Here is a 27,478-nt window from a genome sequence, read left to right as displayed (position 1 = left end):
ATCTTCTAGATATCTTGTATCTCATAAACTGACATATCCACTGTTAACCACTATTCTCAATTTTTTACTCCTAGTATTATTGTTTTTCTGAATTATTAAGCTTTCTCCTGGTCTTCTTGTCAGTGAGAATGCACCTTACAGATCTTTAACTACAGGTATGTGTATCATACCCATCCTCAGAATACCCTTTCAAACATCCTTTGTACTACCAAAAATGAAATTCATACTCCCTATTTTAGAGTCTTCATACCCCCTAAATCCAGTCCTTGCTTTTGGTTTCATTTCCCAATGTACCCCTAAGTGTGTTAGACATAAACAAAAAGAAAGCTCTGTGCTCTCTTATGTTTCTTCTTATCTATAACGTCATCTCTAATTTTTTTTTTTGACAGGTAGAGTGGACAGTGAGAGAGATAGAGAGAAAGGTCTTCCTTTGCCATTGGTTCACCCTCCAATGGCCGCTGCGGCCAGCATGCTGTGGCCAGTGCATCGCGCTGATCTGAAGGCAGGAGCCAGGTGCTTACCCTGGTCTCCCATGGGGTACAGACTTGGGCCATCCTCCACTGCACTCCCGGGCCACAGCAGAGAGCTGGCCTGGAAGAGGGGCAACCGGGACAGAATCTGGTGCCCCGACTGGGACTAGAACCCAGTGTGCCGGCGCTGCAAGGTGGAGGATTAGCCTATTGAGCCGCGCCGCCAGCTGTCATCTCTAATTTCTAACCTCATCTCTAACCGACCCTTTAAACTCCTTGTCTCTTGTTTTCTAAACTCTTGATTGTCATTTCCCCCTGAATCACAACTGTTTGATACTGTCCCAAATCAAACTTAATATTTTTGTAATTCCCAATTATGTCCAATTGAACTAACCTCTCTTACATGGCTATTACTGAAGAGTATGCCCGTATAGATATTACTTTTCTCTGTATTTCTCTCAATTTCCTAGACAGAACACTAGTCTATTCTTCTGTCTTAAATCTCAAATAAAGCACTCAGCAAGGAAATTGGAAATTGGAAATAGTGCTTGGAGTGTCTACCTTGTCTATCTTGGAGGTTAAATTTTAACACATAATAGTAGAGTAACTAGGAAGTTGGAATGTTGGCGTAGACTGATTAGCTACCATGCTTTCTATTTACCATGGAACGTTAAGCCTGATTTTGAGCCACTTAACATATTTTTCACTGCATATTGTTTCTGACTTTGAAATGAATGGCACATCAATGAATTTAGGGGCACAGTATGCTTATAAGACAGGGCCGCAGCATGAGGAGGGAGCATTGCAACTTCTCTGAACACAGCAGCCCAGTTCTTCCCAGTTAGATTAAAGAGGAGTAGGCGATAGAATCCTACCAGTTTCTGCTTCTCCTACTCAAGTTTTTGCAATTTCAGAGGCCACGGGAAGCTGTGCAAGTCAGATGAGCTTGTTGCTGGCATGAGGAGGAAAGGAGAGCAATTACTAACTTCTTAGACATTTCATGGTGGGGAGGTGTTTCCTATTCCCACCTCATTTTAGCAATAACAAGAATTCTGTTATAAGGGCAGTCACCCTCCTTAGTTGGAGAAGAAAACTAATATTTGCTGAGTGTGTGGGTTGGGCTAGGAACTGTGCTGAGCAAGGTTACTTCCTCTTGCTTTTCCAGAGTGTAACTGTGATGGATCAGGACACCTTTTTCCACTGCCGCAGGGGTGGTGCTGCCCTTCCAGACAGCCCTAATCAAGAGGATAATGCTACGATCCCAGTGGGCTTGGAGGGGCAGAACAGTAAGTAAAATAGGATTATTGTGAGCCTAAGAACTAATGTAATTTGGGGCTGGTTTGGAGCCCAACTGGTTAAGCTGCCACCTATGATACCAGCATTCCATATGAAAGTGCTGGCTTGAGTCCTGGATGCTCAGCTTCTGATCCGATTCCCAAACGTTAATGCTCCTGGGAGAGCAGTGGAGGATGATCCATGTGCTCGGGCCCTGCCACCCATATGGGAGACCCAGATTGGATTCCAGGCCTCCTGACCTTGCCCTGGCCCACTCCTGGCTGTTGTAACCATTTGGGGAGTGAACCAATGGATGGAAGATATTTCTGTTTCTCCCCGCTCTTCCCTTTGTCACCCTGCTTTTCAAATAAATACATCATCTTTAATTAGCTCTAATGGAATTTGCTGTTGTGGGAAGAGACCGACTGAGGCCACTATCAAGAGTGGTGGAAGAGTTCACCAGAGCAGTCAGATGCAGTGAGCAGAGCTCGATTTATTAAACGTGCTGCAAGGGAGCAGTGGGCCTGCAGGACACTAGAAGCTGACTGCTGCTGCAACACAGACTGTAATCTGAGGTACCTACTTGTGGTGACAGTGCCTTCTCAGTTAGGTGAGTTTTTCCCAACCATTCAAAAGGTTTTCCCAGGTAAGTGACTTGCATTTTTGGGTGGAGCTGGGGAGTCTTCACTGCCCTCAGTGTGCAGATATTCCAGTGTTCTGGGCCAACCCTCCACATTTATCTTGCTAGATTATGGACTACTTTAGGACTTGTTATGATTTGCTTCTGGTTTCTCCCTTGTACAATAGAAAGGTCTAGCCACTGCCTCTTCTACCATTGTATCTTGGAAGCATATAATCTGATAGCACAGGTTCACAGCTGGGTAGAAATTTTTTTATCAGGATGAATTATATCTTGAGTATCACTCATGCCTGATTTAGATGATATGCAAATGAAACTTTGGATTTCGAGGTTCAGAGATGATGTTGAAATTAGTTAAGACTTCTGGGATTTGGAAGGCGTTCTGAATTTATTTTCATGCCTAAAGACATGACTATTAGTGAGCTTGAGGAATATACTATAGATGGAATTGGGTCTGTCTCAGAACACTTATGTTGAGATCCTAACTGCCAATGTAACTGTATTTGGAAATAGGGTCTTCAGGAGTTAATTAAAATTAAATAAGATCATTAGAGTGGGGATTTAATACAATATGATGAGTTTCCTTATAAAAGGAGACACTAGAGAGCATTCTTTCTTGGCATGTGCACAAAGATGAGCTCATATGAACATATGACGACGTGGCAGCTCCCTGAAAGCTAAGAGTGTCCTCAGAATGGAATCCACCTTGCTGGCATCTTGATCCTGGACTTCAGAGCCTCCAGAAATGTGGAGAATTAACTTCCATTGTTTAAGTCACCTAATCAGTCATATTTTCATTATAATTGCCCGAGCAGACTAATACAGGAAGGTTAGGTTCCCTAATGAGCAGTCCTTTGTCTCTACACTTTCTGCTCCCATAGGTACACAGCTGAGGTCCCATAAGCCTATTGTGAACTGCCCAAGTTCTGAGAGAACATTCAGTGTTTCCTATAACAAAGCAGTGTTAACATCCAAGGACAGGATCTTCAACAAAAGATAAACAAGTGATAGTTTTCAAGTATGTTTATGAAACACATAATCATTCTGATCAAGTAAAGTCAAAATAAGGGATTGTGGGCTCAATTTATTTCAACAGAAATTAGATATAACCAGTAAAATATGAAGTAAAGGCCATCCAGACAACACCATCTGTCTTAGCAGGAAAGACTCAACTATTGGCCCTGGGAACAGAGGAAAGATTCTCCCAGAGAGGACACAGTAAGGGTGAGAAGTAGAGTTCTTCAAATGTGAACTAAATTTTAAAACAGCATTACAAATATATTGGTAACACAAAGGCTGATGAGACTCAACCTTAATTCTGTTATCTCTGATTATGTGCATAATCTATAAACCTCAGGGCCATCTACATCACACCTTGGATCACAGAGGGTAGCTAAAAACAAGAGACTGCGTTCATTCAGTTGAGACACATTTAGGGAGCAGCATTAATAAGCTAAGCCATGTGCTCCATACTGGGCATCTGTACTAACAAGAAAGTTATGGGGGCCGGTGCTGTGGTGCAGTGGGTTAAAGCCCTGGCCTGCAGCATCAACATCCCACATGGGTGCCTGTTCAAGTCTGAGCTGCTCCACTTCTGATCTTTCTCCCTGCTAATGCACCTGGGGAAGCAGAGGAGGATGACCCAAGCTCTTGGGCTCCTGTACCCACGTGGGAGACCCAGAAGAAGCTCTTGGCTCCTGGCTTAGGATTGGCTCAGCTCCGGCCTTTGTAGCCATTTGAAAAGTGAACCAGCAGATGGAAGACCTCTTTCTGTCTGTCTCTACCTCTCTCTGTAACTCTTTCAAATAAATAAAATAAATCTAAAAAAAAAAAAAGTTATAGCTCCTGTTCTCGGGAAACACATAGATTACTTGCACATAAGATTAATGTCCTTGTGGTTGGGCTGTTCCATAAGTAATAGTCTTGCTTAAGCATGGAGAAGGTATCAACCATTAAATTTCTTTTAATATATGAAGAATTACTACTATGTTCAAATATTTTTTTCTAAATGCTAGGGGTTAAGAAAAGCAGGTGTCTGTGATTGGTTTGGGGGTACCAGCTTATTGTTCATCTAGAGAAGCGGTCAGAAAACTGTGAACTGAGGACCCAATCTGGTCCCTTGCCAGTTTTTGGATAAAAAGTTTTACTGAAGCACAGCTCCTCTAATTCACTTATGTATTATTGTCTTTGGCTGCCTTCAAGCGATAATGGCAGAATCAAGTGGCTGTGGCAGAAATCAGATAACCTGTCTAAAATATGGCCTATCTGCTCTAGAGGATTTCATCCCTTTTTAGCTACTGGTCTAACTCCCAAGGTTGAGCCCCATGTTAAATCTGTAGTAGGTATAGATATATGCTATCAATTACCTCATGACTATATCCAGATGGGAACTTGGGTCTTCTCTCTCACTGACCTATATCCCACCCTTAGTAAAATTTTCCAGTTACTTAGGCTAATGCCATTAAAACCCACCTTTCTTTCATTTATGAGTCCACATAATAACAGGAATAAAGTATTTTCCTTATAGGTCTTCCAACATTTGCAAAAGCCATGAGCACACATTGTAATAAAGGAGTAATTTCCTTATAGATAAAGTATTATGGAGACATCTGTGATTCCGAAGAGCTGTGTTGTATTAGCAGCCTGGGATCTAAAGCTCAGGAGAAATCACAGGACTTTTAGGGGTCATCAGTGCATATAAAGTACAAAAACTCTGTGACGATAAATCTCTTACATGATGGTTCGAGTGTTATTGTAGACACGAAAATTAAGAAGAGATGGCCAAGGAGGCAAATCCTGAGAGGAAAAAAATCACAGATGTAGGAGAGGCCAAGAGATATGGTAGTCAGAGCAGTCTAGAAAGCAGGTAATATGGAGCTAAAAAAAAATTGCTGAAGAAAGACTGAAAAGAACTAGGGCTAACATTGTCCACTGAATTAGAGTCTGTATTACCTGGAAATCAGATTATTGCAGAACGAATTGTGTGCACTGTAGAATGAATGGGTGTTGAGCTCAGACACACATCACATCTGGGATACCTAAGAACTTGGTAGGAGTAAGAGTTAAGATTTTAATTTTCCCCTCTGTGACTTTGTTGAAATTTGTTCATCTCTCCTAATCTCCATGTGTGATTTGTAACACGTACTATAAATGTGTACTCTTTTAAACTGTTCAAATCATTAAATGATACAGTATATTAAAATAAGCTGGGGCCCGCACTGTAGTCTAGTAGGCTAAGCCTCTGTATGCAGCACCAGTATCCGATATGGGTGTTGGTTCATATCCCAGCTGCTCTTCTTCCAATCCAGCTGTCTACTTATGGCCTTTGAAATAGTGGAAGATGGCCCAGGTGCTTGGGCCCCCAAACTTATGTGTGAGACCCAGAAGAAGCTCCTAGCTCCTTCCTTCAGATCTGCCCAGCTCTGGGCCAGTGAGGCCATTTCAGGAGTGAACCAGCAGATGGAAGTTCTTTCTGTCTCTTCCTCTGTAACTCTGCCTCTTAAATAAACACACAAAAAAACTTTTAAAAAATAAGCTAGCACAGGGCCTGACTATAGTGAATATTTAATGAGTCACTGTCAGCCTTCTGCAGAATATTCTTGGAAATAAAAGAGGAGGGATACAACAGCATCTGGAGGGAGCTCTGTGTTTCTTTAGTTTTTTTGTGGTGTTTGCTTTAATGTTTAATCACTGGACTTCCACTTAGTGGAAATACAAAACAAAAGAAAGAATGAAATTAGAGAAGCGTTTTAAGTCAGACTCAGAGCTTTAAAAAGTTTCCTGTGTCCAGAAAAGTGACTTGCTTGAGCTTCTCTGAACCCGCAAGTTCAAGGAATGGGTGGTATGAAAATTACTGGTGAAGCAAGAACGCAGGAGCAGGGACACACAGCAGGTTCCCCGGGTGCCTAGGAAAATCGTAGGGTCCACAGAGGGTTTTGATGAAGACAGAATCGGGGCACTGCTGTTGTGGGAGCTACTATGTTCCTTAAGTGTGGTGAAGTGGGCAGGAGGGTAGCTAGTGGAAGTGGAGCTAGTACAGATAGGGCATTTTGCCTATTGCCAGGAAATCTAGGCCCAGATTTAGAATGCCAGACCCCATCAGACAACACACACATTTAAGAATGCACAATAATAACCACTTATCACAAAACAGAATTGTAATAAATATAGACTTTCAAAATGGCCAGGTTTTTGACAGGACTGTGTTTTCTCATTTTTTAAAAAATAAATTTCTGAATAAGGCAAAACAGATGCACTTGTTCGTCTCCTAAATACTTTTCTGTCTTGGAGTTGGAATCTTTCACTGCTCTGGATTTTTCTTATGAGGCATGGAGTATGTTCCAATTCCACTGGCCTTAGGCATAAAATAAATCAATGCCTGGATTTTTAAAATATGGGTCTGATCCAAGCCATGCCTGGCCCGAAGTGCTGCATAACCTATGATTGAGTTGTATTGATGTCAGAAAGAGAACCTTAGAAAATGCAATCTATTACAGGATCGTATGCGCAGATCCACCTGAGTGACCGCAGTAGTAATGTGTAATGGGTTGTAAATAATCCCTCAATAGACTCTTTCTGTCAAGAGTCACTCATGTAAAACTTGTGGGTAAACGGTCGCAAGCCTCCATTAGGTCACATCTATTTACACATTTTTAAAGGCAAATTGATTCTTTTTTAATAGAGAGGAAACTCTAGCCTCAACTTTCACTCAGCTGTCCTGTCTCTCTTGAGTCTGGGGTATTTTATTCATTTTCACACTGTGTTCCAACTCTGTTCCAGGTTTGTTATAACAGAGAATAACAAGTGTCCTTTGACATCCAAGAAATATGCGAGAACTTCAAAAGTTCATGGAAAACGAAGTCAAAAGATAGGTTTATTGTGGTGCAGAACTTTGGAAATACACAAATAGGTTTTCTTTTCTTTTTTTTTCTTTTTCTTTCTTTTTTTTTTTTTTTTTGACAAGCAGAGTGGACAGTGAGAGAGAGAGACAGAGAGAAAGGTCTTCCTTTGCCATTGGTTCACCCTCCAATGGCCGCCGCGGCCAGCGCGCTGCGGCCGGCGCACCACGCTGATCCGATGGCAGGAGCCAGGAGCCAGGAGCCAGGTGCTTTTCCTGGTCTCCCATGGGGTGCAGGGCCCAAGTACTTGGGCCATCCTCCACTGCACTCCCTGGCCACAGCAGAGAGCTGGCCTGGAAGAGGGGCAACCGGGACAGAATCCGGCACCCCAACAGGGACTAGAACCCGGTGTGCCGGCGCCGCTAGTAGGTTTTCTTATTATGCACTTTCTGTGAACTTTATGAAGAACCCTTATATGCATGTATTTCTAAATATGGAAATATTAATATATAAATAAAATTTAAAGGAAAATTAACAATAAAAATCCAAAGATATAAGTACCTGACAAGTGTAATGCACAAAAAGGCAAATTCTGTATGCAAAATTAAGAGTGGGAAAAGGAGGATAATAATGTATACTAAGCTTAGATGTTCTAAGTTTATTAAAGTAAAAGTGTCTTTAAAATCTAGATTGTTTTCTAGAAAAATAATGAATTTTCAAAGGTGAACACGTAAGCATACATTTTTTAAAAGCTACAATGATGGCCGGTGCTGCGGCTCACTAGGCTAATCCTCCGCCTTGCGGCGCCGGCACACAGGGTTCTAGTCTCAGTTGGGGCGCCGGATTCTGTCCCGGTTGCCCCTCTTCCAGGCTAGCTCTCTGCTGTGGCCAGGGAGTGCACCTTTCTCTCTGTCTCTCTCTCTCACTGTTCACTCTGTCAAAAAAAAGATTAAAAATAAAAATAAAAAAATAAAAGCTACAATGATGAAGCAAACATTTTTCACAGTGTTTTCTCCCAATAGACAAAGTACATCCTTTCAAACATGAAAGGAACAGATAATTCCTATGCTATAAACATGATTCCAAAGGGGGCCAGCACTGTGGTGTAGAGGCTAAAAATGATTCCAAAGCATTAAAAATTAATCAGTCTTCTAGTTGAATTTATAAAGCTGTATCATCATGATACCAGAATCTGACACAGATGGTACAAACATAGAATTCTGTTTTCCAAAAAAGCTGTATTGAAAATCAGGTCCAGGACTTTTAATTACAAATTGATTCAGTGCCAAACAAGCTGAAAAACAAAACCCCTTCAGGAGATGGAAGATGTCTGTTAGCATCTTAAAGAATCAGAGAGACCCTGCAATTATGAGTCATCATTAACTCAGCAGGTTCCCAAATCATTCAGACAGAAAATGCCTTGGCATCACATTTATTAATATTTAAATATGTTAATGTGCCTCCAATGTCTGACATATACCAGGTCTTCCATAAATAATTTTGTCTCCCTCTTTTTTCTAGTGGTGAGCGCTCATGGTATTGACCTTGGGTGGCATTACTCTTAATCAGAAACATGCAGGCTTTTCCTAAGATAGGTAAAGTGAGAGATGAGTAAAAGTGCTATTGTTCTTAACAAAGTTGTGGGGAGCAACCCGGACTAGACTAAGTTACTGGAATTAAGACTTATTCTATGCATCTGCTCTCCCACAATATGGCGCTGGGAGAGGAGGAAACAGCTTCTACACAGCTGCCTCCAGTTCAACCAATAAACTGTAGGACCTGCTCCTGATTGGAGGAGAGCAGCGTACTCGGCGTGTGGGTAGCAGAGTTGGGATTGGCGGAAGAGGACTATAAAGGAGGAGAGAGACAACATGCACCAGGAACATCTATCTGAAGGAACACCTGTGCAGCCCCCGAGAGAGCCGGCCGGCGGTGTGCCGCTCCCCCGCGGAAGTGGGGAAAGTGGCAGGGGGAACCGCCCTTCCACGGAGGTGGAAGGGATGGTAGCCAACCCGGGAAGAACCAGCAGCAAACCCGGGGAGGGCCGAGCAGACAAAAGAACAGCGCAGGGTCCTGTGTCGTTCCTCCACGAAGAGGGGGAGCAACAAAAGAGGGGAGGCATAACTGAGAGAGAGAGAGAGAGAGAGAGAGAGAGAGAGAGAGAGAAGAAAGAATTTGTAGACCTGGAGGGAAGGGCAGGAGTTCCAGGGCCTTCATTTTGTGAAATGGGGAAACATACTGTCTTATGCAATTTGCTGTGGCTATAACAAAATACCTGAAGCTCTATACTCTATGCAGAAAAGAGGTCTGTTTTGCTCATAGTTCAAGAGGTCCAAGAGCATGGCACCAGCATCTGCTCAACTCTGGTAAAGGCTTTCCCAACATGATGGGGGCAATGTGTGAGAGGGAGAGTGCACTTAGGAAACAGGAAGCCAGAGGGATCCAAGGGCCAGCTTGGGTTTTTTAAATAATAAGCTGATTTCATAGAACCAACTGGGTTCCCACAATAACCTCATTCATCCATTCCAACGGCCATACCCCTGGAAACCCGAGCACTGTCCAGTGGGCCCCACCATTTCACCACCTCTCAACATCACCACAGTTGTGGGTCAAGCTCTCAGCACATGAATCTTTGGGAGCACACGCAAACCACCATCAAGTCAGAGCACACATGGTACTGTGTGTTCAATGCACAAAAAGTGCAGGAGTTAATGTGATAACTGAAGAACTCAGAATAGCGACCCTATTACATACAGATTATAGGAGAAGAGCAAACGAGTACAGTGGACATGACATTTGACTCACTCTATCAAAGTGCACAGTCAACTGATGTTACCTAAAGCTGGTAAATCAAGAAAGTGATTTGAGCCTATTATTTAAAGATCTGAAAGTGACCTTCAGAAAACCCAACAAACCAAACTGGTTAGAATTCCTCGCCTTAGAGGTGTGGAAGTGAAGGTGGAGGGAAGAACTGTCACTTCTCATTTTAAATCATTTTGTCCCATTTGCTTTTTAAATCATGTATGTGCATTAGTGTATTCACACTTTCCTAATTTAGATATGCAAAACTGATGCCTTATAGAGTTACTGAAAGGCAGCACCAGAACATAGATTAGTACAGCCACAACTCGGCTATTTGATTCTGATAAAACCCAATTTAAACAATGGCTCTATCAACTCTAAGAACTTGTTAGCTTTGGAAAAACCACTAAAACTCTCAGTTTCTTCCTCTGAAAATATAATTAATAACACCAAACACCTAAGGCTATTTTGGTCTTTGAAATTGTCTAAGTCACTCAGCACACATGTAGTGTTTATTAGAAATATATCTAACAGTTGTTATACAAATGAGAATTACTCTCAAGTATAAGTTGTAGTCCATTTATTTCTTGAATCTCCCTTTACGTAGCAGTATAGGTATGTAATATTTAAGTGGAAATTCCTTACGAGCTAATGGTCAAAAATGTTCTGCCAGCAGTTCTGAGTATTCCTATAGTTTGTTTTTCTTTCTTGCTATGAAGACACCCTCACACACTGGAAAGATCTGAAGCAGGCCATCTAATCCAGTTTAAGCCACTCGGTCTGTACAATGACATTATGGAGCTTTATCTGCATGAAGGCTTCAGTGAGTCACATGTTTATTTGAGTTGCTGGTCACTTTCAAGGGCCATGGCTGTAGAATAAGAGAATACCATGACCAGCTAAATGTGGAGTAATTGTGGAATTGACACATCATTCAAAGTCTTACTTCTAATATCTGACCCTGAGACAGAAGGGATTTTTTGACATCTGAAATAGGACTTGGTTTGTTTAGAAAAAACTGATTATGTGCCTTTGTCAGCCGAGTTTACTTATATAAAGTATCAGTGATTCCTTCAGCAAATTGAATTTCCCACTACATGCTACCCTCTTATGCCACAAGTTGAGTTTGGTCTGTGTTAATTCCACTACCGAATTAATAGTTATACATACACAATGTGCTTACTCTAATTGGCATTCAGTCCTTTTCTAGAAAGGACCAGAATTTGATTTTCCTTTGTGCTGATTTATTTTTCATGTAACTCAAGAATAAACTGGGTAGGATTCTTTTGAGAAATCTACTTGCAAACAATTTATTTTTCATCATACTTCAAAAAACTTTGAAAAATAAAGAGGATGCAGAAGACAGAATGAGGGATTCTGATTTCAGTCACATCTGTACAAAGAAAATTCTCAACAAGTGCAATTACTCACAGATTCAGTAAAAATGTCTTATGGGTAAGACTGAAATCAGACATGACCCCCTAAAATTTATACAAAAATGTGGCCTTTTAAAGTTCCCCAGAAGCGCCATCTGGGATGCCACATATGCTACCAGAACTTAGGGTGCCATCCGATTTCACCATGGGCTTATTACTAAATCCTCAATATTAATACGCCCAAGAGGGTTCTTGCCTAATATTTAGAGAAGAGTTCTAAATACCAGCACTGATAAACGAGGCAGCATGGTACATTTGAAGCCTTTTATTTAGTGAGAAAGATGCCCAGAAGAGTGAGAGCTTTATTTAAGAGAAAGAGGTGAATCTAGGTTCATACCGAGCACCCGGAACCAGCCGCATGGAGGAGCATCTAGGCCAGGAAGCCTAGGGTACGTGGCCCGAAGGCCATGCGTCCTGGAGGCAGGGCTACAGCAAGCCCCCTCCTAGCAAGAGGCCAGGGAAAAGAGAATGGCTAGACACACTCTGTCCCAGGCTTTTAACCCACTTCCAAAGGGGAGTGGTTAATTGACCTGATTGGCTGGTGGACACCAGGTGTGGCCAGGTAGGGGGATGAGGTCACACAGGGGTGTGGCGAAGGCATGGTCTTCCATCTCACAAACCTAACTGATTTTAGTCTGTATGCCTGCCTACTTCAAGATCAATATGGAGATAGCACAGAGGATTTCTACTCACAGCTGGCAGGGCAGCAGCAGTTCTGATGTAGGCATGCTGGGGAAAAAGTCTCTTCATTTTCAAAAATAGTGAAATATGGGGATGGATTTTAAAAAGATTTATTTGGCCGGCGCCGCGGCTCACTAGGCTAATCCTCCGCCTGCGGCGCCGGCACACCGGGTTCTAGTCCCGGTTGGGGTGCCGGATTCTGTCCCGGTTGCCCCTCTTCCAGGCCAGCTCTCTGCTGTGGCCAGGGAGTGCAGTGGAGGATGGCCCAGGTGCTTGGGCCCTGCACCCCATGGGAGGCCAGGAAAAGCACCTGGCTCCTGGCTCCTGCCATCGGATCAGCGCGGTGCGCCGGCCGCAGCGCGCAGGCCGCGGCGGCCATTGGAGGGTGAACCAATGGCAAAGGAAGACCTTTCTTCTGTCTCTCTCTCTCACTGTCCACTCTGCCTGTCAAAAAAAAAAAAATTAAAAAAAAAAAGATTTATTTATTTATTTGAAAGACACAGTGAAAGAGATATAGGGAGGCAGGGAAGGAGGATGGGAAGGAGGGAAGGAGGGAAGAAGCGAGGGAGGGAGGGAGGGAGAAAGGGAGGGAGGGAGAGAGAAAATGAATCTTCATGTGCTGGTACAATCCCCATATGGTAATACCCAGCTAGGTCTCTTATGTGGGCAGCAGGGGCCAAAACACCTGAAAACACTTGGCTATCTTCTTCTGCTTCCCCAGGCACATTAGCAGGGACTCTGATCAGAAGCAGAGCAGCTGAGACTCAAACTGGCACTCTAACACGCAATGCCAGCAGCTTAACCTACTGTGCCACAGCATCAGCTCCAGGGGTGCTGTGTTGCAGCAGTTAAGATGCCAGTTGGGACACAGGCATCCCATGTAAGAGTCTGGTTCAAATCCTGGCTCCTCCTGGGAGGCACTGGATATTGGCTGAAGTGACTGGACCCTTGCCCCTCTCATGGGAGACCTGGTTTGAGTTTCAGCTTCCTGGCTTCATATTGGCCCAGTGTATATCTCTCTGTCACTTTCTGTCTTTTCCTCTGTCTCTCTGCCTTTTGAATAAATTCAAAAAGTTTTTGTTTTTTGACAGGCAGTCAGAGAGAGAGAGAGAGAGAGAGAGAGAGAGAGAGAAAGGTCTTCCTTCCGTTGGTTCACCCCCCAAATGGCTGCTACGGCCGGCGCTGCGCCAATCCAAAGCTAGGAGCCAGGTGCTTCCTCCTGGTCTCCCATGTGGGTGCAGGGCCCAAGCACTTGGGCCATCCTCCACTTCCCTCCCGGGCCTCAGCAGAGAGCTGGTCTGGAAGAGAAGCAACCAGGACAGGACCCGGCGCCCCGACCAGGACTAGAACCCAGGATGCCGGCGCCACAGGCAGAGGATTAGCCAAGTGAGCCAAGGCGCGGGCTCAAAAAATTTTTTTTGAAACCTAGTTATTATGAAATAATTGAGTATCACCAATTCAAATAAAATGAGAGATATACATTTAAATCACATTTCTCTATCTCTATTTTTTTTTTTTTTTTGACAGGCAGAGTGGACAGTGAGAGAGAGAGACAGAGAGAAAGGTCTTCCTTTGCCGTTGGTTCACCCTCCGATGGCCGCCACGGCCAGTGCACTGCGGCCGGCGCACCGCGCTGATCCGATGGCAGGAGCCAGGTACTTATCCTGGTCTCCCATGGGGTGCAGGGCCCAAGTACTTGGGCCATCCTCCACTGCACTCCCTGGCCACAGCAGAGAGCTGGCCTGGAAGGGGGGCAACCGGGACAGAATCTGGCGCCCCGACCGGGACTAGAACCCAGTGTGCCGGCACCGCAAGGCGGAGGATTAGCCTAGTGAGCCGCGGTGCCGGCTTCTATCTCTATTTTCAAACTTCATTTTCTCCACTCATATTTTCAGGACAGATATATAAAATGAAATTAGAAGACTGAGGCCAGCGCCACAGCTCACTAGGCTAATCCTCTGCCTGTGGCGCCAGTACCTCCGGGTTCCAGTCCCAGTTGGGACGACGGTTCTGTCCCGATTGCCCCTGTTCCCGTCCAGCTCTCTGCTGGCCTGGGAGTGCAGTGGAGGATGGTCCAAGTGCTTGGTCCCTGCACCAGTATGGGAGACCAGGAGAAGCACCTGGCTCCTGGCTTCGGATCGGCGCAGCGCACTGGCTGTAGTGGCCATTTTGGGGGTGAACCAACGGAATGAAGATCTTTCTCTCTCTCTCTCTCTCTCTCACTGTCTAACTCTGCCTGTCAAAAAACAAAAAACAAAACAAAACAAAAACAAATTAAAAGACTGAAAACAATTTGTATTATTTGATATCAACACTGTATAAGTAAAGCTACTACATTTTTGAGCTGGTCTCCTTTTAGGATGTATGTCTCAGGAAACATCCCAAATATTCTCCTTTGCGGGAATGTTCTATTATGTGTTCTGTTTGTTTGAAAGGCTACTAAGAATTGTGCTTTAATTCCAAGTCTCCATGATCTAAAGTGCTGCCTGAGATTAACTGCTAAAAGTAGAGTATTTCAATCCATAAGTCAAAACATTCTAATAAAAAAGTGTGTGAAATGGGGTGGGCAATGTTTTGCAGAGCAGTGAGCCACTACTTGGGGTCCCACATCTCATACTGGAGTACCTGCTTTGAATTCCTGCTGCTCCACTTCTGATCCAGCTTCCTTCTGATTCACATCCTGAGAGGCAGGAAATGATGGTTCAAGTGCTGGGATTAGTACCATCCACTGTTACAAAGAACTTACTTAGCATGAGAGAAAGAGAACAAGAGGAAATCTTCCATTTGCTGGTTCAGACAAAAATAGATACAACAGCGCAGCTGGGCCAGGCCAATGCCGATCCTGGAACTCCCATCTGGGAACCCAGTATGGGTGGCAGTGATCCTAGCATTTGAGTCATTGTCTGCTGCTTCCCAGGATGTGCAACAGCAGGAAGCCGGATCGGAACTGCAGAAGCTGGGCCTCAGACCAGACACTCTGATACGGGATGTGGGTGTCCCAGTGACAGAAAACCCATCCCTATTTAGTGTATTCTTTTATTATAAGGTGGATGATTTATAGTTTGATACACTGTAGTTTTAAGAGTTAAATCCAAATATGTTATTTAACTTAATCCAGATGATCAAGGGAGATCCTTTAGAATTGTTTCGAACAATTGATTATCTGCAGGCTGTTGAAATTTACAGATGAAGACAACAGTCAGAACAAACTGATTTAACAGAATACTGGATTGTAGAGAAATTACAGATAAAAGAACCAGTTTATTTAGTATTACATTATTGGGTCAGGCTGATTAGTGGCAAAGATAGTTTTAGATTTATATCTGAGTTCAATCCCAGTTGGGCGCCTTCAAGGGTAAGCCATTTTTAACCTCTTTTAGCCTCAGTTTCATCATCTGTTAAATGGATATTCTGATACTAAGAATGCTAAAAAGATGAAGATAGTTTTTCGAGCAGACTAGTATGCAATAGAGTTATGGGTTCTCATTCTGACCCTGAGCATCTCCTTGATAAGTGAGGGTTCTTTCTGTGCACTGGAGAGACTCTACAGCCTCATTCCCACTGGAATCCTTCAGTTCTCCTTTCCTAATCCAGTTTTCCTTCCACTCAGTTACCTCTGGATTTTACAGGACTTACGGACTGCTGACAGATTGGATTGTGAGGTGGCAGTAGCTGAAGGTGATGCCTCCTTAGGGTGGATTCTGTCTGAGGTCTGCTATGGTGGAGGAAAAGAAAGGTATCACATAAGAGAGCTGCAGATTAAAGATGGCAGGTGCTGAACCCACTCATCCTTGTCGCAGGAGCACCAGGAAGCTGAGGAAGCGGAAATGCTGGCCTTGACTTCCTCAGCTGCAGAGAAACAACCATCTGGCACTGTGTGGCAGGGGCAGCTCCGCGTCCAGAAGTCCCTGGACCCTGTGAGGAGTGGCAGGAGGAGTACCAAAGCGCACCATACTCAGTCTTACCATTACCCCACCCATCACTCTTCTTTCCTGTTATAACACCTAGATTTATTGTAGACTATCAGAAATTTAACTTTCTTTTTTTTTCTTTGAAACTAAATACATTTTAATAGAAAACAAAATACAAAATAACTCTTCAGAAAACAGAAATATTGAATCCTTTTTCCACAATTAGAACTTGCTTTATCCTCAGAGCACAGTTTGATATGCGTGCGTATGTACTTAACGATTCACAAAGTGTTCATTAAACTGATATTGCAGTGCAGGAGGTGGGAGCAGATCATCACAGGACAAAAAGACATTGAAAGAGCTACACCTCTGTAGAAATGGTCACTCGGAAATTCACCATTTTTCTAATTTAACCTTGCGGCATCATTCCAAATTATTCTTTATTATAATCTTTCTTTTCAGGGGAGACAATTATTACTTGAAGTGCAGCCATGGAAAGAATCTCTCCTTCCCACCATCACTGCAAGAGCCCAAAATGTTCGCAGTCAAACCCACCCACCCGCTTTCAGGAACATGTCAACCCAAAATTTCCCTTTCTCCCAATACACTGTGCTACCAAATTCTCTGAATTCCCTGAACCTCAAAATTCTAAGTATCACAGCCAGTGCCAGCAGTCAAACCTGAAAGGTAAAAGCAGAGAAGGTTCCCTCTGCCAGTGCTAGGTTTCTTCTTCTCAATAATAATAATAATAATTATAATTATAATTATAATAAAAAAAATCCTGGTTCTCTGTAATTACGGAAAAGGAAAAGACTTTTTGCCAGGACCATTCCCTCCCCTTTCCTGGTTCCCGCCCCAGCATCCCTCCACCTGTAAGGAACTCCCTTCCACCCGGGGATGGGCCACACGTGACACTCCAGAAATTTAACTTTCAAACACATTTTATGAACATATACAACTAAGCAGTGAGCTACTTACATACAGTATAATATGGGTGGTATTTAGTTAATATTTTTTAATCCACTGAATTCATAGCAGGACAATAAAACAGGTTACCATTCATTTTATTAACTTACAACCATGTTCACATGCAAAGGTAGGGAATGTCCAATCCACAAGCCGTATAAGGCCACAAAATCATTTGGTCTGGCCTTGCCAAGACAACCACAGGCAGGACTCAAAGTTCAATAAATATATAGTAGGCTAATTTTTTAAGCTGATAACTTTATGTGGTCTTCAAATGAGCTTATAAATATCCAAATGATCACTAGAAGAAAAAAGGTTCCCTATCCCTAAAGGTGTCATACAAATAGCACATATAAATGAATAGAAAAACAATTCAACTCCCAATAGCACCTGCCACTACATTTATCTATATTAATTATTGTATTTCAAAAGAAATGAGGAGCTTAAAATGAAATCTCCATCTACGGATTCTAACTCAAGTCTAACATCGTCATTAAGGTTGAACTCAATGGAACTTGAGATGTTAATTAATCTTTCAAACATTTTCTCTTACTATAGACAAATAACTCAGTTGTAAATTGCTTTATACATAACAGCATCCAATAGAGGCAGTTGTTCTAAGAGGAATACAGCAAATACATCAACTGGCACAAGGCAAAGTAAAGCAGGGTAAGTAAATAATATAAGAAATTTGTATATAAATTTAAAAGGCTTAAAATTAGTTCTATCATCCACATCTTGTTCTACTTAGTTATATTACTTTCAAGTGTATTATCTAAGATCTCAAGTCAGAATCATATAGACATTTTTGAAAGAAAAAAGATATTACACATTTTAAAACCATTTTCATCAAAATACATTGCAAAACTTCAACAAGTTAGGAAATATGGCTTCCGGCAATCATTTTCCTAGAGTTGCGTTTCCTTGCCTGGCCAGCAGTTGGGCTGAAGCAGATGGTCACTTGGAATAGAATTTTCCTTCCTGAATCTTGTAGACACCATTGTTCTTTCTCTCTTGGCTATGAAACTTCTGTGCTTTGAAACATCTTTTTTCTTTAAAATGAAAAGCACTGCAAAGCTTAGGAAAATGGACACTGTACCCAGTATTAGGGTTACTCCCAGGTATATGTGTCTAGAAGAAGAGAGAATACCAGTCATAATTATGTAAACTACCCAACTTAAAATAAAGTGTTGAAGGCAGGTAACAATTCCATTCTGAGAATTTCCCTGAGAATGCAAATGTAGACTAGAATGGTAACTCTTGAGGGGCTCTCTATAAAGACTGATAGCTATTGAAGACAGTTAATACAAAGCAATTTCTTAGTACTACAATAATTTTCAGATCCTAGTAATTACAGAAGAACTTCTGCCCTCTTTGTAAATTATTTCCTTTGAACAAGTAACTCTATCCCTCTTTGCCCAGAACAGTCTCAGTTTATGCTACTGTTGTCTGTCATTTTACTACTATCTCCTTTCAATCTCAAAAGTGTCTAGATTTGAACAATAAATTGTGTGGTTATCGTATTCTCAGACATTTCTTGAATTCATGTCTATGGAAAAATTGCATGAAGCAATGCTAAGGAAAATCGGGACTTTCAGTAAAGTGGAATGATTTACAATAAAACAGAGGATTAAATCAATTCCTTTCATAGGAAGCTTTTAGTTCTACACTTCATCAGAAGTACGGTATGAAAGAGCAGGTTGAATGTCTCATTCTGGTCATCTTATAAACACACTCTGGGTTTCTGATTGAGTCTCATTGTCACTACATTAAAGGGAACACAGCCATAGCAAATGTGAGTAAAGCCCAAATTATACTCACAGATCAGATCCCTTTCAAAGAGCAAAATAAATTTCACACATAACATCAAAGCCTATTAAATCAAACAACCAGCTTGTTTCAGATGGTCTACCCAATTCACATCCAACTAAGGTGGTTTAGCACCAAGTTTATTTCCCTAGAAAATGCTCAGCTTTTAAGTTTTTTTTAAAAAAGTCCTTCCTGCTTTTAAGCCATTGAAGTACTGCTTGCAGGACTTAGCATTTGATGAACTGAACTCAATGATATGCTGTGGAAAAGCCATGCTCCCTACTCTATACACACTCAGCCACACAGAGGAAACATTTTACTTTTATGCATTTCAAGTACTGGAATAATTGAACATCAGTTTGGCAATAAAAGCTGGACAGATTTAGAGCCAAATCCAACTCTTGCCCAGGGGGATTATATCTGACGTAAATGGTACAGTCTGGCTCAGTTTGAAAAAGAACAGAATTAAACCCAAAATGTGACCCAAATTTAAATGCTTCTGAGTTACAGTGAATTACCATGAGTGCACAAACTTTCAACATTCTACTTTATTCAGGAGTCTGTCATCTTTCTTTTTAAATGATTAATCACGGTTAGAAATGGGAGTAGAGTCTAAAATCTAGACAATAAAATAACAATTTTTCTTCAAAGTACATCATACTTTTTGATTTGACTATTTTTTACTTTGCAAACAGTGAAACTTCAAGATGAATTAGCACTGTCCATGGCATTTACTGCATAAACCAGGATAATGTGGCAGTGAACTGTGGGGAAGCATTTAAGATGGTACCTGAAAGAATTTGAATCATATAATCTGCAGGATCCTCTACTTCCACATCTTTTAAATCCCCATTTGAGGCAGGAAGTGTCAATCAAAACTCCAAAGTATACTGGAGCTGGGATTCCTGCTGTGAGAAAAACAAATTGCTACCAAAGCATCTGCACATTTTTTTGGTTAGGAATGGCTATGTGCCCTATTACCTTTAGGTCAACAATTACTGTTCAGGAGCTGAAAGGTCATCTCCAACACGCTGAAATCTCCAAAACCTTTCTTCTAGCCCCGTCATTTCTTATAATCCCCAAACCTATTCAGTAACTGCCAATCGCTGACCTCAAGAAGCGACTTTCCCAGATACTTCAAGCTCAGCTTCAGTTCAACTTCTTTCTCCCCAGGACTGACTGACTGACTGACTCTCTAACCTAGAAACGTTTTATTTAAGGTATATAAACGTCATGCATTTCACAGATGCACATTTAGTAACACAGTGATTCTTCCTTTCCTATGCTCCCTCCCACTCTCCCACCCTCCTCCTTCCTCCCTCTCCTATTCCCATTCTTATTCTCTACAAAGATCTAACTTCATTATATTTTTTTTTTTTTGACAGGCATAGTGGACAGTGAGAGAGAGAGACAGAGAGAAAGGTCTTCCTTTGCCGTTGGTTCACTCTCCAATGGCTGCCGCGGCCGGCACGCTGCGGCTGGTGCACTGCGCTGACCCGATGGCAGGAGCCAGGTACTTATCCTGGTCTCCCATGGGGTGCAGGGCCCAAGCACTTGGGCCATCCTCCACTGCACTCTAGGGCCACAGCAGAGAGCTGGCCTGGAAGAGGGGCAACCGGGACAGAATCTGGCGCCCTGACCGGGACTAGAACCCGGTGTGCCAGCACCGCAGGCAGAGGATTAGCCTAGTGAGCCACAGCACTGGCCTATGCTAACTTTATACTCATAAGATTAACCATACAATAAGTAAAGAATTAAAAAAATGCTATAAAAAAAAAAACACTATTCCTCAACAGTAGAGACAAGGGCTGTTCAAAATCATTGCATCTCAAAATGTCAATTTCCCTTCTATAGATTACCTTTTAGATATTCTATTAGTTAGATCAGGGAGAACATATGGTATTTGTCTTTTTTGGGACTTGCTTATTTCACTAAGTATAATGGTTTCCAGTTGCATCCAATTTGTTGCAAACTACAAGATTTTTTTTTTTACCACTGTGTAGTATTCCAAAGTGTGTGTGTGTGTGTGTGTATGATAATTTCTTCATCCAGTTATCTGTTGATGGACATCTGGGTTGCAGTTCAATTCACAATAGCTAAGATATGGACTCAACCCAGAACCGTCTCTTCATCAATATATTCCTCACTCTCCTCTATCTGATCATCACATTTAAACCATCCCAGAATCATTTTAATTCTACTGAGTATATGTTAAGCACAGAATCTTTTCCCCACTCCTACTGCCACTGCTTCTACACTAGCTTAAAGCCATTACAAACTCTTCCCTAATGGCATGTTTTACTGACTTTCCTACTTGATTGAAAGCTATACAGGGCAGGAAAAAATGGAGGGAGGAATGTGAAGCCAATACATTAAGAGATATAAGAGAAACAAAGGTTTTCACAAAGTTCGTGGAAAATGCATTTTATGGAAAACCTATGGATGGATTTCAAAAAAAAATTTTATACCAAAATAAATTCTTCTTTTGATTCCATTTTGTAATGAACCTTTTGAAGGTGTATCACCCAAATGCAATGTATGTCTCTGGTCCTTGATCTACGCATATGTGGAAGGAAATATCCTGGCTTTAGCCTGGCTGTTGTGGCCATTTAGGAAGTGAACCAGTTGGTGGAAGGCATGGTGGGATGGGTCCCTGACACCCATGTGGGAGACTCAGAATGAGTTACAGCATCTTGACTTCAGCCTGGCCCAGTCTGGATGTTGAGGGAATTTGGGAAACAATAAGTGGACAGGAAATCTCTCTGTCTCTGTCTCTCTGTGTCTTTACCTTTCAAATAAGTAAGCAAGTCACCAACTGCACCTCATTTTAAATCACCAATTACATGACAAGTTACAGCTAGAAAATCTCACTTCCAGAGCTTACTCTCTTCCTCTCTCGCGCGTGATTTGGTTCCTGCCATGCACTCTGGAGGCCTGGACTGAGTTCCTGGTTCCTGGCTGATGCCCAGATCCAGCACTGGGCATTATGGGCTCTTGGGGAGTGAACCAGTAGATGGGAATGCCCTCTGTCTTCCTTTAACCCAAGTCTCTCCCTGCTTTTCAAATAAGTAAGTACATAAATTTTTGTTTTGGAAAAGAGAAGATCTCAGTTCATTTCTGTCCTCTTTTCCCTCTTCTTTTGTAGGCACCATTTTGGGAAAATTAGTTTTAAGTTTATGCTTCTATTGTTTCTGTTTAAGATAAAAGCAAATTCCTTTGCACATGTGAATAGCATTCCCAACTTTCCACATTTATATCAAAATCATCACAAAAGAAACATTATTCCACATTTTGCTTCTTTTATCCTAAACTTATATCCCAGAAATCACTTGGTAACATGAGCTAGAGATTTTTTGCCTGATTCATCCGTATAGCTGCATTAGAGCTTATTACAGCTTATTCAACCAATCTCACACTGTTGAACTTATAGACTAAGATTTTTTATATCATAAAGCATTTTATAGTGAATATACTAGTCCGTAAGGATGAAATTTATTTCATATTTTTACTAGCAAATTTTTGGTATCTGTTCTAGAGCTGGGGATGCTAGGCCTAAAGGAAACTCCATGTATAATTTTGATAGTTATTGCTAAACAACACTCTTCAGAAAGAGCATCATTTTCGCAATATCAAGGTGTAAGCATATCTATTTTCTCAAACATTGCAAACAAGTTTTGTAATTTAACTGTCTGAAAAATAATATCTGTGCAGTTTGACTCTTATGAGAGTATCTTTTCATATATAAAGAGACATTTATATTTATTTTTATATTTGTTTATTGTTTGCTTGATCGTCTATTCTCAAAATTGAGTTTTTTATAACAGGGTATTAGTCACTTGTCATATATAAATCATAAGACTTTTCTCAGTTTACGATTTGTTTTTTGACTTTGATTGTGATATTCTAACCATTTTCAAATGCTACTTTTTATGAAATCAACTTTATAAATAATTTCTTCTAGTTGGAATCAATTTTAATTTGTAGGTTGTATCTATATTCCAAAATAAAAGTAGATTTAGAACCCAATTCTAGTGATGAATATTCTTCTAACTCAATAATCTGATACTTTGATAGGTAACCTTTGTTTTTATATTGCAGAATCAGACAGCCATTGTCGCTCCCCCTCTTCATGGAGGAACGACACTAAACCCTGCCTAGGCTTCCTATCTGAGTCACGGCACCATTATGTCGCTCCCCGTCTTCGTGGAGGAATGACACAGGACCCTGCGCTGTTCTTTTGTCTGCTCGGCCCTCCCCGGGTTTGCTGCTGGTTCTTCCCGGGTTGGCTACCAACCCTTCCACCTCTGTGGAAGGGCAGTTCCCCCTGCCACCTTCCCCACTTCCGCGGGGGAGCGGCACACCGCCGGCCGGCTCTCTCGGGGGCTGCACAGGTGTTCCTTCAGATAGATGTTCCTGGTGCATGTTGTCTCTCTCCTCCTTTATAGTCCTCTTCCACCAATCCCAACTCTGCTACCCACACGCCGAGTACGCTGCTCTCCTCCAATCAGGAGCAAGTCCTACAGTTTATTGGTTGAACTGGAGGCAGCTGTGTAGAAGCTGTTTCTCCCTTCTCAGCGCCATATTGTGGGAGAGCAGATGCATAGAATAAGTCTTAATTCCAGTAACTTAGTCTAGTCTGAGTTGCTCCCAGTTGCTCCCCACAAGCCATGTTGGCACACACCTTTCTTTGTTTACTGTCTAGTTTTATTAAGATTAAATGGTATCTTCAAATGTAGCCATTGTATATCAAAAACTATGTAAATTTAACTTAATTTCAAAGTTCTAAAGCTCTTACTTGTTTTTCTTCCTAGGTAATTCTGTCAAATTATAGGAGAACTTGTACAATTATTGAATTTTATTGTTTAGACAACAAACTAGTTAAGGACAGAAACTTCACCTGTCTCACTGTTTTCTACAGTTTTTTTTTATTTTTTAAAAATTTGTTTATTCACTTGAAAGGCAGAGTTATAGAGAGAATGAGAGACAGAAAGAATGGTCTTCCATTCACTGGTTCACTCCCCAAATGGCTGCGATGGCCAGGATCTTCTTTCAGGTCTCTCATGAGGGTACAGGAGCTAAAGCACTTGGGCCATCTTCTACTGCTTTTCCAGGCCATTAGCAAAGAGCTGGATCAGAAGAGGAGCAGCCAGGATTCGAAATGGTGCCCACATGGGGTGCTGGCAGCACCGGAAAAGGCTTAACCTACTATGCCATAGTGCCAACCCCTTACTACAGGTTTTAATCAATGCATATTGAAAAACTTGGTAGTCAGAATAAACATTTCAATTATGATTGAAAGAATTACATCCTTAAATGCATTTAGTTTTATTCTTTGAATGATGTTATTTTTCTACTTAATGATATATCCTATGTTTGGGCATTGAGATTAACTCAAAGGATTCTTTCCATTTTAATAATTGAAAAAAAATATACACTGAAGCTTCAGCCTTTCTTACTGATGAATTATGGTTTCTTCTTTGAGGGCTTTCCCATTAGAGCAACGAATGTTCTGAAAATAGGCTGGTACTGGAAAAGATTGTTAAGCAAAAATTGAGACTGGCCTCACAACAGAGCACAGGCATTCAATAAATATATCTGGACCAAAGGAATGGAAGAGACAAGGAAAAGAGAGACAAAATAAGGAAAGGAAGAAAATAAAGAAATTAGGGACTTTACTTTCATCATTTAGTTGTATATGGTAATTCTGTAAGACATTCAGAAAATCTCCCAAATACACTTCTGATAGCTACCAAAAATCACAGAATAGATCATACTTACCAAGAACTCTTACAGCTAAGGTGTAGATACCCAGGGCAAAAGACTTAAGTTGTGGCTTAATGCACCTAAAAAAACAGCAGAAGTACTATTACAAAAAATCCATTATGGTAACTGGAAATCTTAGTGATAATCTATTAACACACATGAAATTATGTTAGAACTCAGGAGGCATTTGCAAAAAAACCACTGGTGGGCTATCAAAGGAAGGCATAATGTGAAAAAAAAAATCCCATTATATGCACTGCTTCAGTGAGTTTATAGTTAATAGCTGTAGAAGAAATAATCTATACATAAAAAATACTAAATGCACAACATAGTGGTATAAGATGATCTGGTGAAATCATATTTCATCTCAAACTCATTTTATCCAAACTAGTCAGTATGATCACCAGCATCAAAGTAGCATATTTTATTTATTAAATGACTACAGTGATGTAGGCAGTATATTGTTCTCTAGAGCAATGTTTTACAAACATTTTTCACTAGGAAAATGTCTAGCTATACTTCTGCATAAAAATGAAAATGGGATATATATATATAAAACAAGTTATCTGAAAAGGCCATGAAGAATCTAATGACTGCACAGAAAAGGGTTTTGAATCAGTGTTCTAGATGAATATATTCTGTCTTATATTAAAATTGAGGTCAGAAAAATGAGTACTTACCTCAGAAGTAATATGTATCCAGGTATGCCACCTAGTGATAAAGTGTAAGATGTAATCACTGAAATCACAAGAAAATACAGAAACATTCTGGGACATCCATTGTCTTTCTGACATCTCCCCACCACGCCGGAGGAATCTCCTGATTTAGAGGTTGCAATTTCCACACAGGTGCAGTTATAAAATATCTGTAGTACAACAGAAAAAACACTAATATTAAGGTGACATTTAAATAAGATTAAAGATAAATATTTAAAACTGTATGGTATAATGTTCATGCATGAGAAAAAGAATGGGGAAATATTATTTGATTGTCCTGTATCAGAGTACATTGGACATAGTGAAATCTATAGAGATACAGTATTTCCTTATCCAGACAGCAGAAGGTAGGTCTACAAACTACTAATCCTACAGAATAATATCCCACCAGGTCCTAGCAAACCCAGCCATACCACCTTCTCTCCTTCACCTCAGCTTCCAAGCCTACATCATCATTATTTCTACCCTTGCTTATCGCAATGATCTTTTCAAGCTCGTCTTGTTTCTACTCTTATTCAGCAATAGCTTGTTTTTCACACAGCAACCAAAGTGTCCCAAAACGATGATCAGATTGCATCATTATCTCATCCTCAACAGTCCCATCAAACATGGCAAGTGTGTCTGTGGAACATGACCCTGCTGCTTTCTCTTCTCTTTGACAGCTGCATGGCTGGCACCTTCCCTTCAGATTTTATACTGAGATTTCACTAGACTTCCTATGACCACTCAGTTAAAAGAACACCCCATATGTCCACCTGTTTGTCCTAAGTCATTGTTTCCACTATGCTTATTCTTACCTATCAGAATGTCACAAAACTGTCCACTCATTTAAAAATTGTATTTCCATATTAGGAGGTAATCTCCACAAAGACATACACTTTTTGCTTTGTCATCATTTTATACTCAGAGTGCAAAATACAGGCCCTCATTTTAGGCAATAAACAAAAATTTGTTAAATACATGGGCATCTAGGAAAAAATCATGATGCATAAAACTCAGCTAAATCTTGACAAAAGACAACTTTTATAATTCCTTAGTTTATTTCTGTGAATTTCATTTGTGAATGTATACAGATCATATAGTGAGTTGTTATTTTCATCACAGAAGAGTTTGTTAATTTTTAGAGAATAAACAAATCTGGCTTTTCATTTTCTAGGGAGAATAGCAATATAGACTATTTTTTTTTAATTTTTTGCCAGGCAGAGTTAGACAGTAAGAGAGAGAGACAGAGAGAGTTATAGACAGTGAGAAAGAGACAGAGAGAAAGGTCTTCCTTCTGTTGGTTCACTCCCCTAATGGCTGCCATGGCCAGAGTTGCGCCGATCTGAAGCTAGGAGCCAGGTGCTTCCTCCTGGTCTCCCATGTGGGTGCAGGGACCCAAGCACATGGGCCATCCTCCACTGCCTTCCCGAGCCACAGCAGAGAGCTGGACTGGAAGAGGAGCAACCAGGACAGAACCAGCACCCCAACCAGGACTAGAACCCGGGGTGCCGGTGCCGCAGGCAGAAGGTTAGCCAAGTGAGCCACGGTGCCGGCCAGCAATATAGACTTTTAAAAGCATATCAGAAATTTTGAATCTTGATCTTTGATAGTGTGTGCACAGCGTGTGCGTGTGTGTGTGTGTTATAGGCAAGTCCTGTGTATCTCAGTGTCTTAGTTCTTGCATTTGTAAAATAGAAAAGATACCATTACTTGAGAATCATGGGTTTTAAATGTAATTTTGCTTTTAAAGCACATTAGTCCCTGTTTACATAATGTCTCTAACAAATGGTTGCTCTAGTTAAGAGAAACTGTAGTGGCATTGTTGGGCAGTGGTTTAAGCCACTACTAGTTATACCCACATCCTGTGTCATAGTGTCTAGGATTGAGTCTTGATTATTTCCAGTCCTACTTTCTGCTAATGCATACCCCGGAAGACAGCAGGTCATGGCTCAAGTACCTGAGTTCTGGCCACTCACATGGGAGTTCCAGATGGAGTTACTGTCTCCAGGATTTGGCCTGGCACAGCCCTGGCTGTTGCTCGAATTTGAGGAGTGAACCAGCAAATAGAAGATCCCCCTCTCCCCCCTCCCTCCCTCCTTTTCTGTCTACGTTACTCTGCCTTTAAAATCAACACATAAATAAATAAAATATTAGAAAAAGAACAATGGTCACAGTTGTTAGGAAAAAGA

The 27,478-nt window shown here is 41.4% G+C and overlaps 1 protein-coding gene across 5 annotated transcripts in view; it reads right to left on the bottom strand.

Moving 5' to 3' along the window:
* Positions 1-17,101: 17,101 nt before the first annotated feature.
* SLCO1C1 (solute carrier organic anion transporter family member 1C1) overlaps positions 17,102-27,478 on the bottom strand; it is a 54,282-nt gene continuing 43,905 nt past the window's right edge. For 3 of the 5 annotated variants that reach the window (XM_070049452.1, XM_051850838.2, XM_002712730.5), the window contains 4 exons: positions 25,272-25,456; positions 24,607-24,671; positions 19,619-19,736; positions 17,102-18,150 (listed from right to left, as the gene is read on the bottom strand). In XM_070049452.1, coding sequence (XP_069905553.1) covers positions 17,928-18,150; positions 19,619-19,736; positions 24,607-24,671; positions 25,272-25,456 — 591 coding nt within the window. In that variant the 3' untranslated portion in view covers positions 17,102-17,927. The remainder of the gene's footprint in view (positions 18,151-19,618; positions 19,737-24,606; positions 24,672-25,271; positions 25,457-27,478) is intronic. The other 2 variants (XM_070049453.1, XM_070049454.1) reach the window with 2 other exon arrangements.

This window comes from Oryctolagus cuniculus, chromosome 9 (genome assembly GCF_964237555.1).
Source record: "Oryctolagus cuniculus chromosome 9, mOryCun1.1, whole genome shotgun sequence".
Lineage (NCBI taxonomy): Eukaryota > Metazoa > Chordata > Mammalia > Lagomorpha > Leporidae > Oryctolagus > Oryctolagus cuniculus.
The sequence above is the reverse complement of the archived record's forward strand: the minus strand, read 5'-3'. Positions and strand labels throughout refer to the sequence as shown.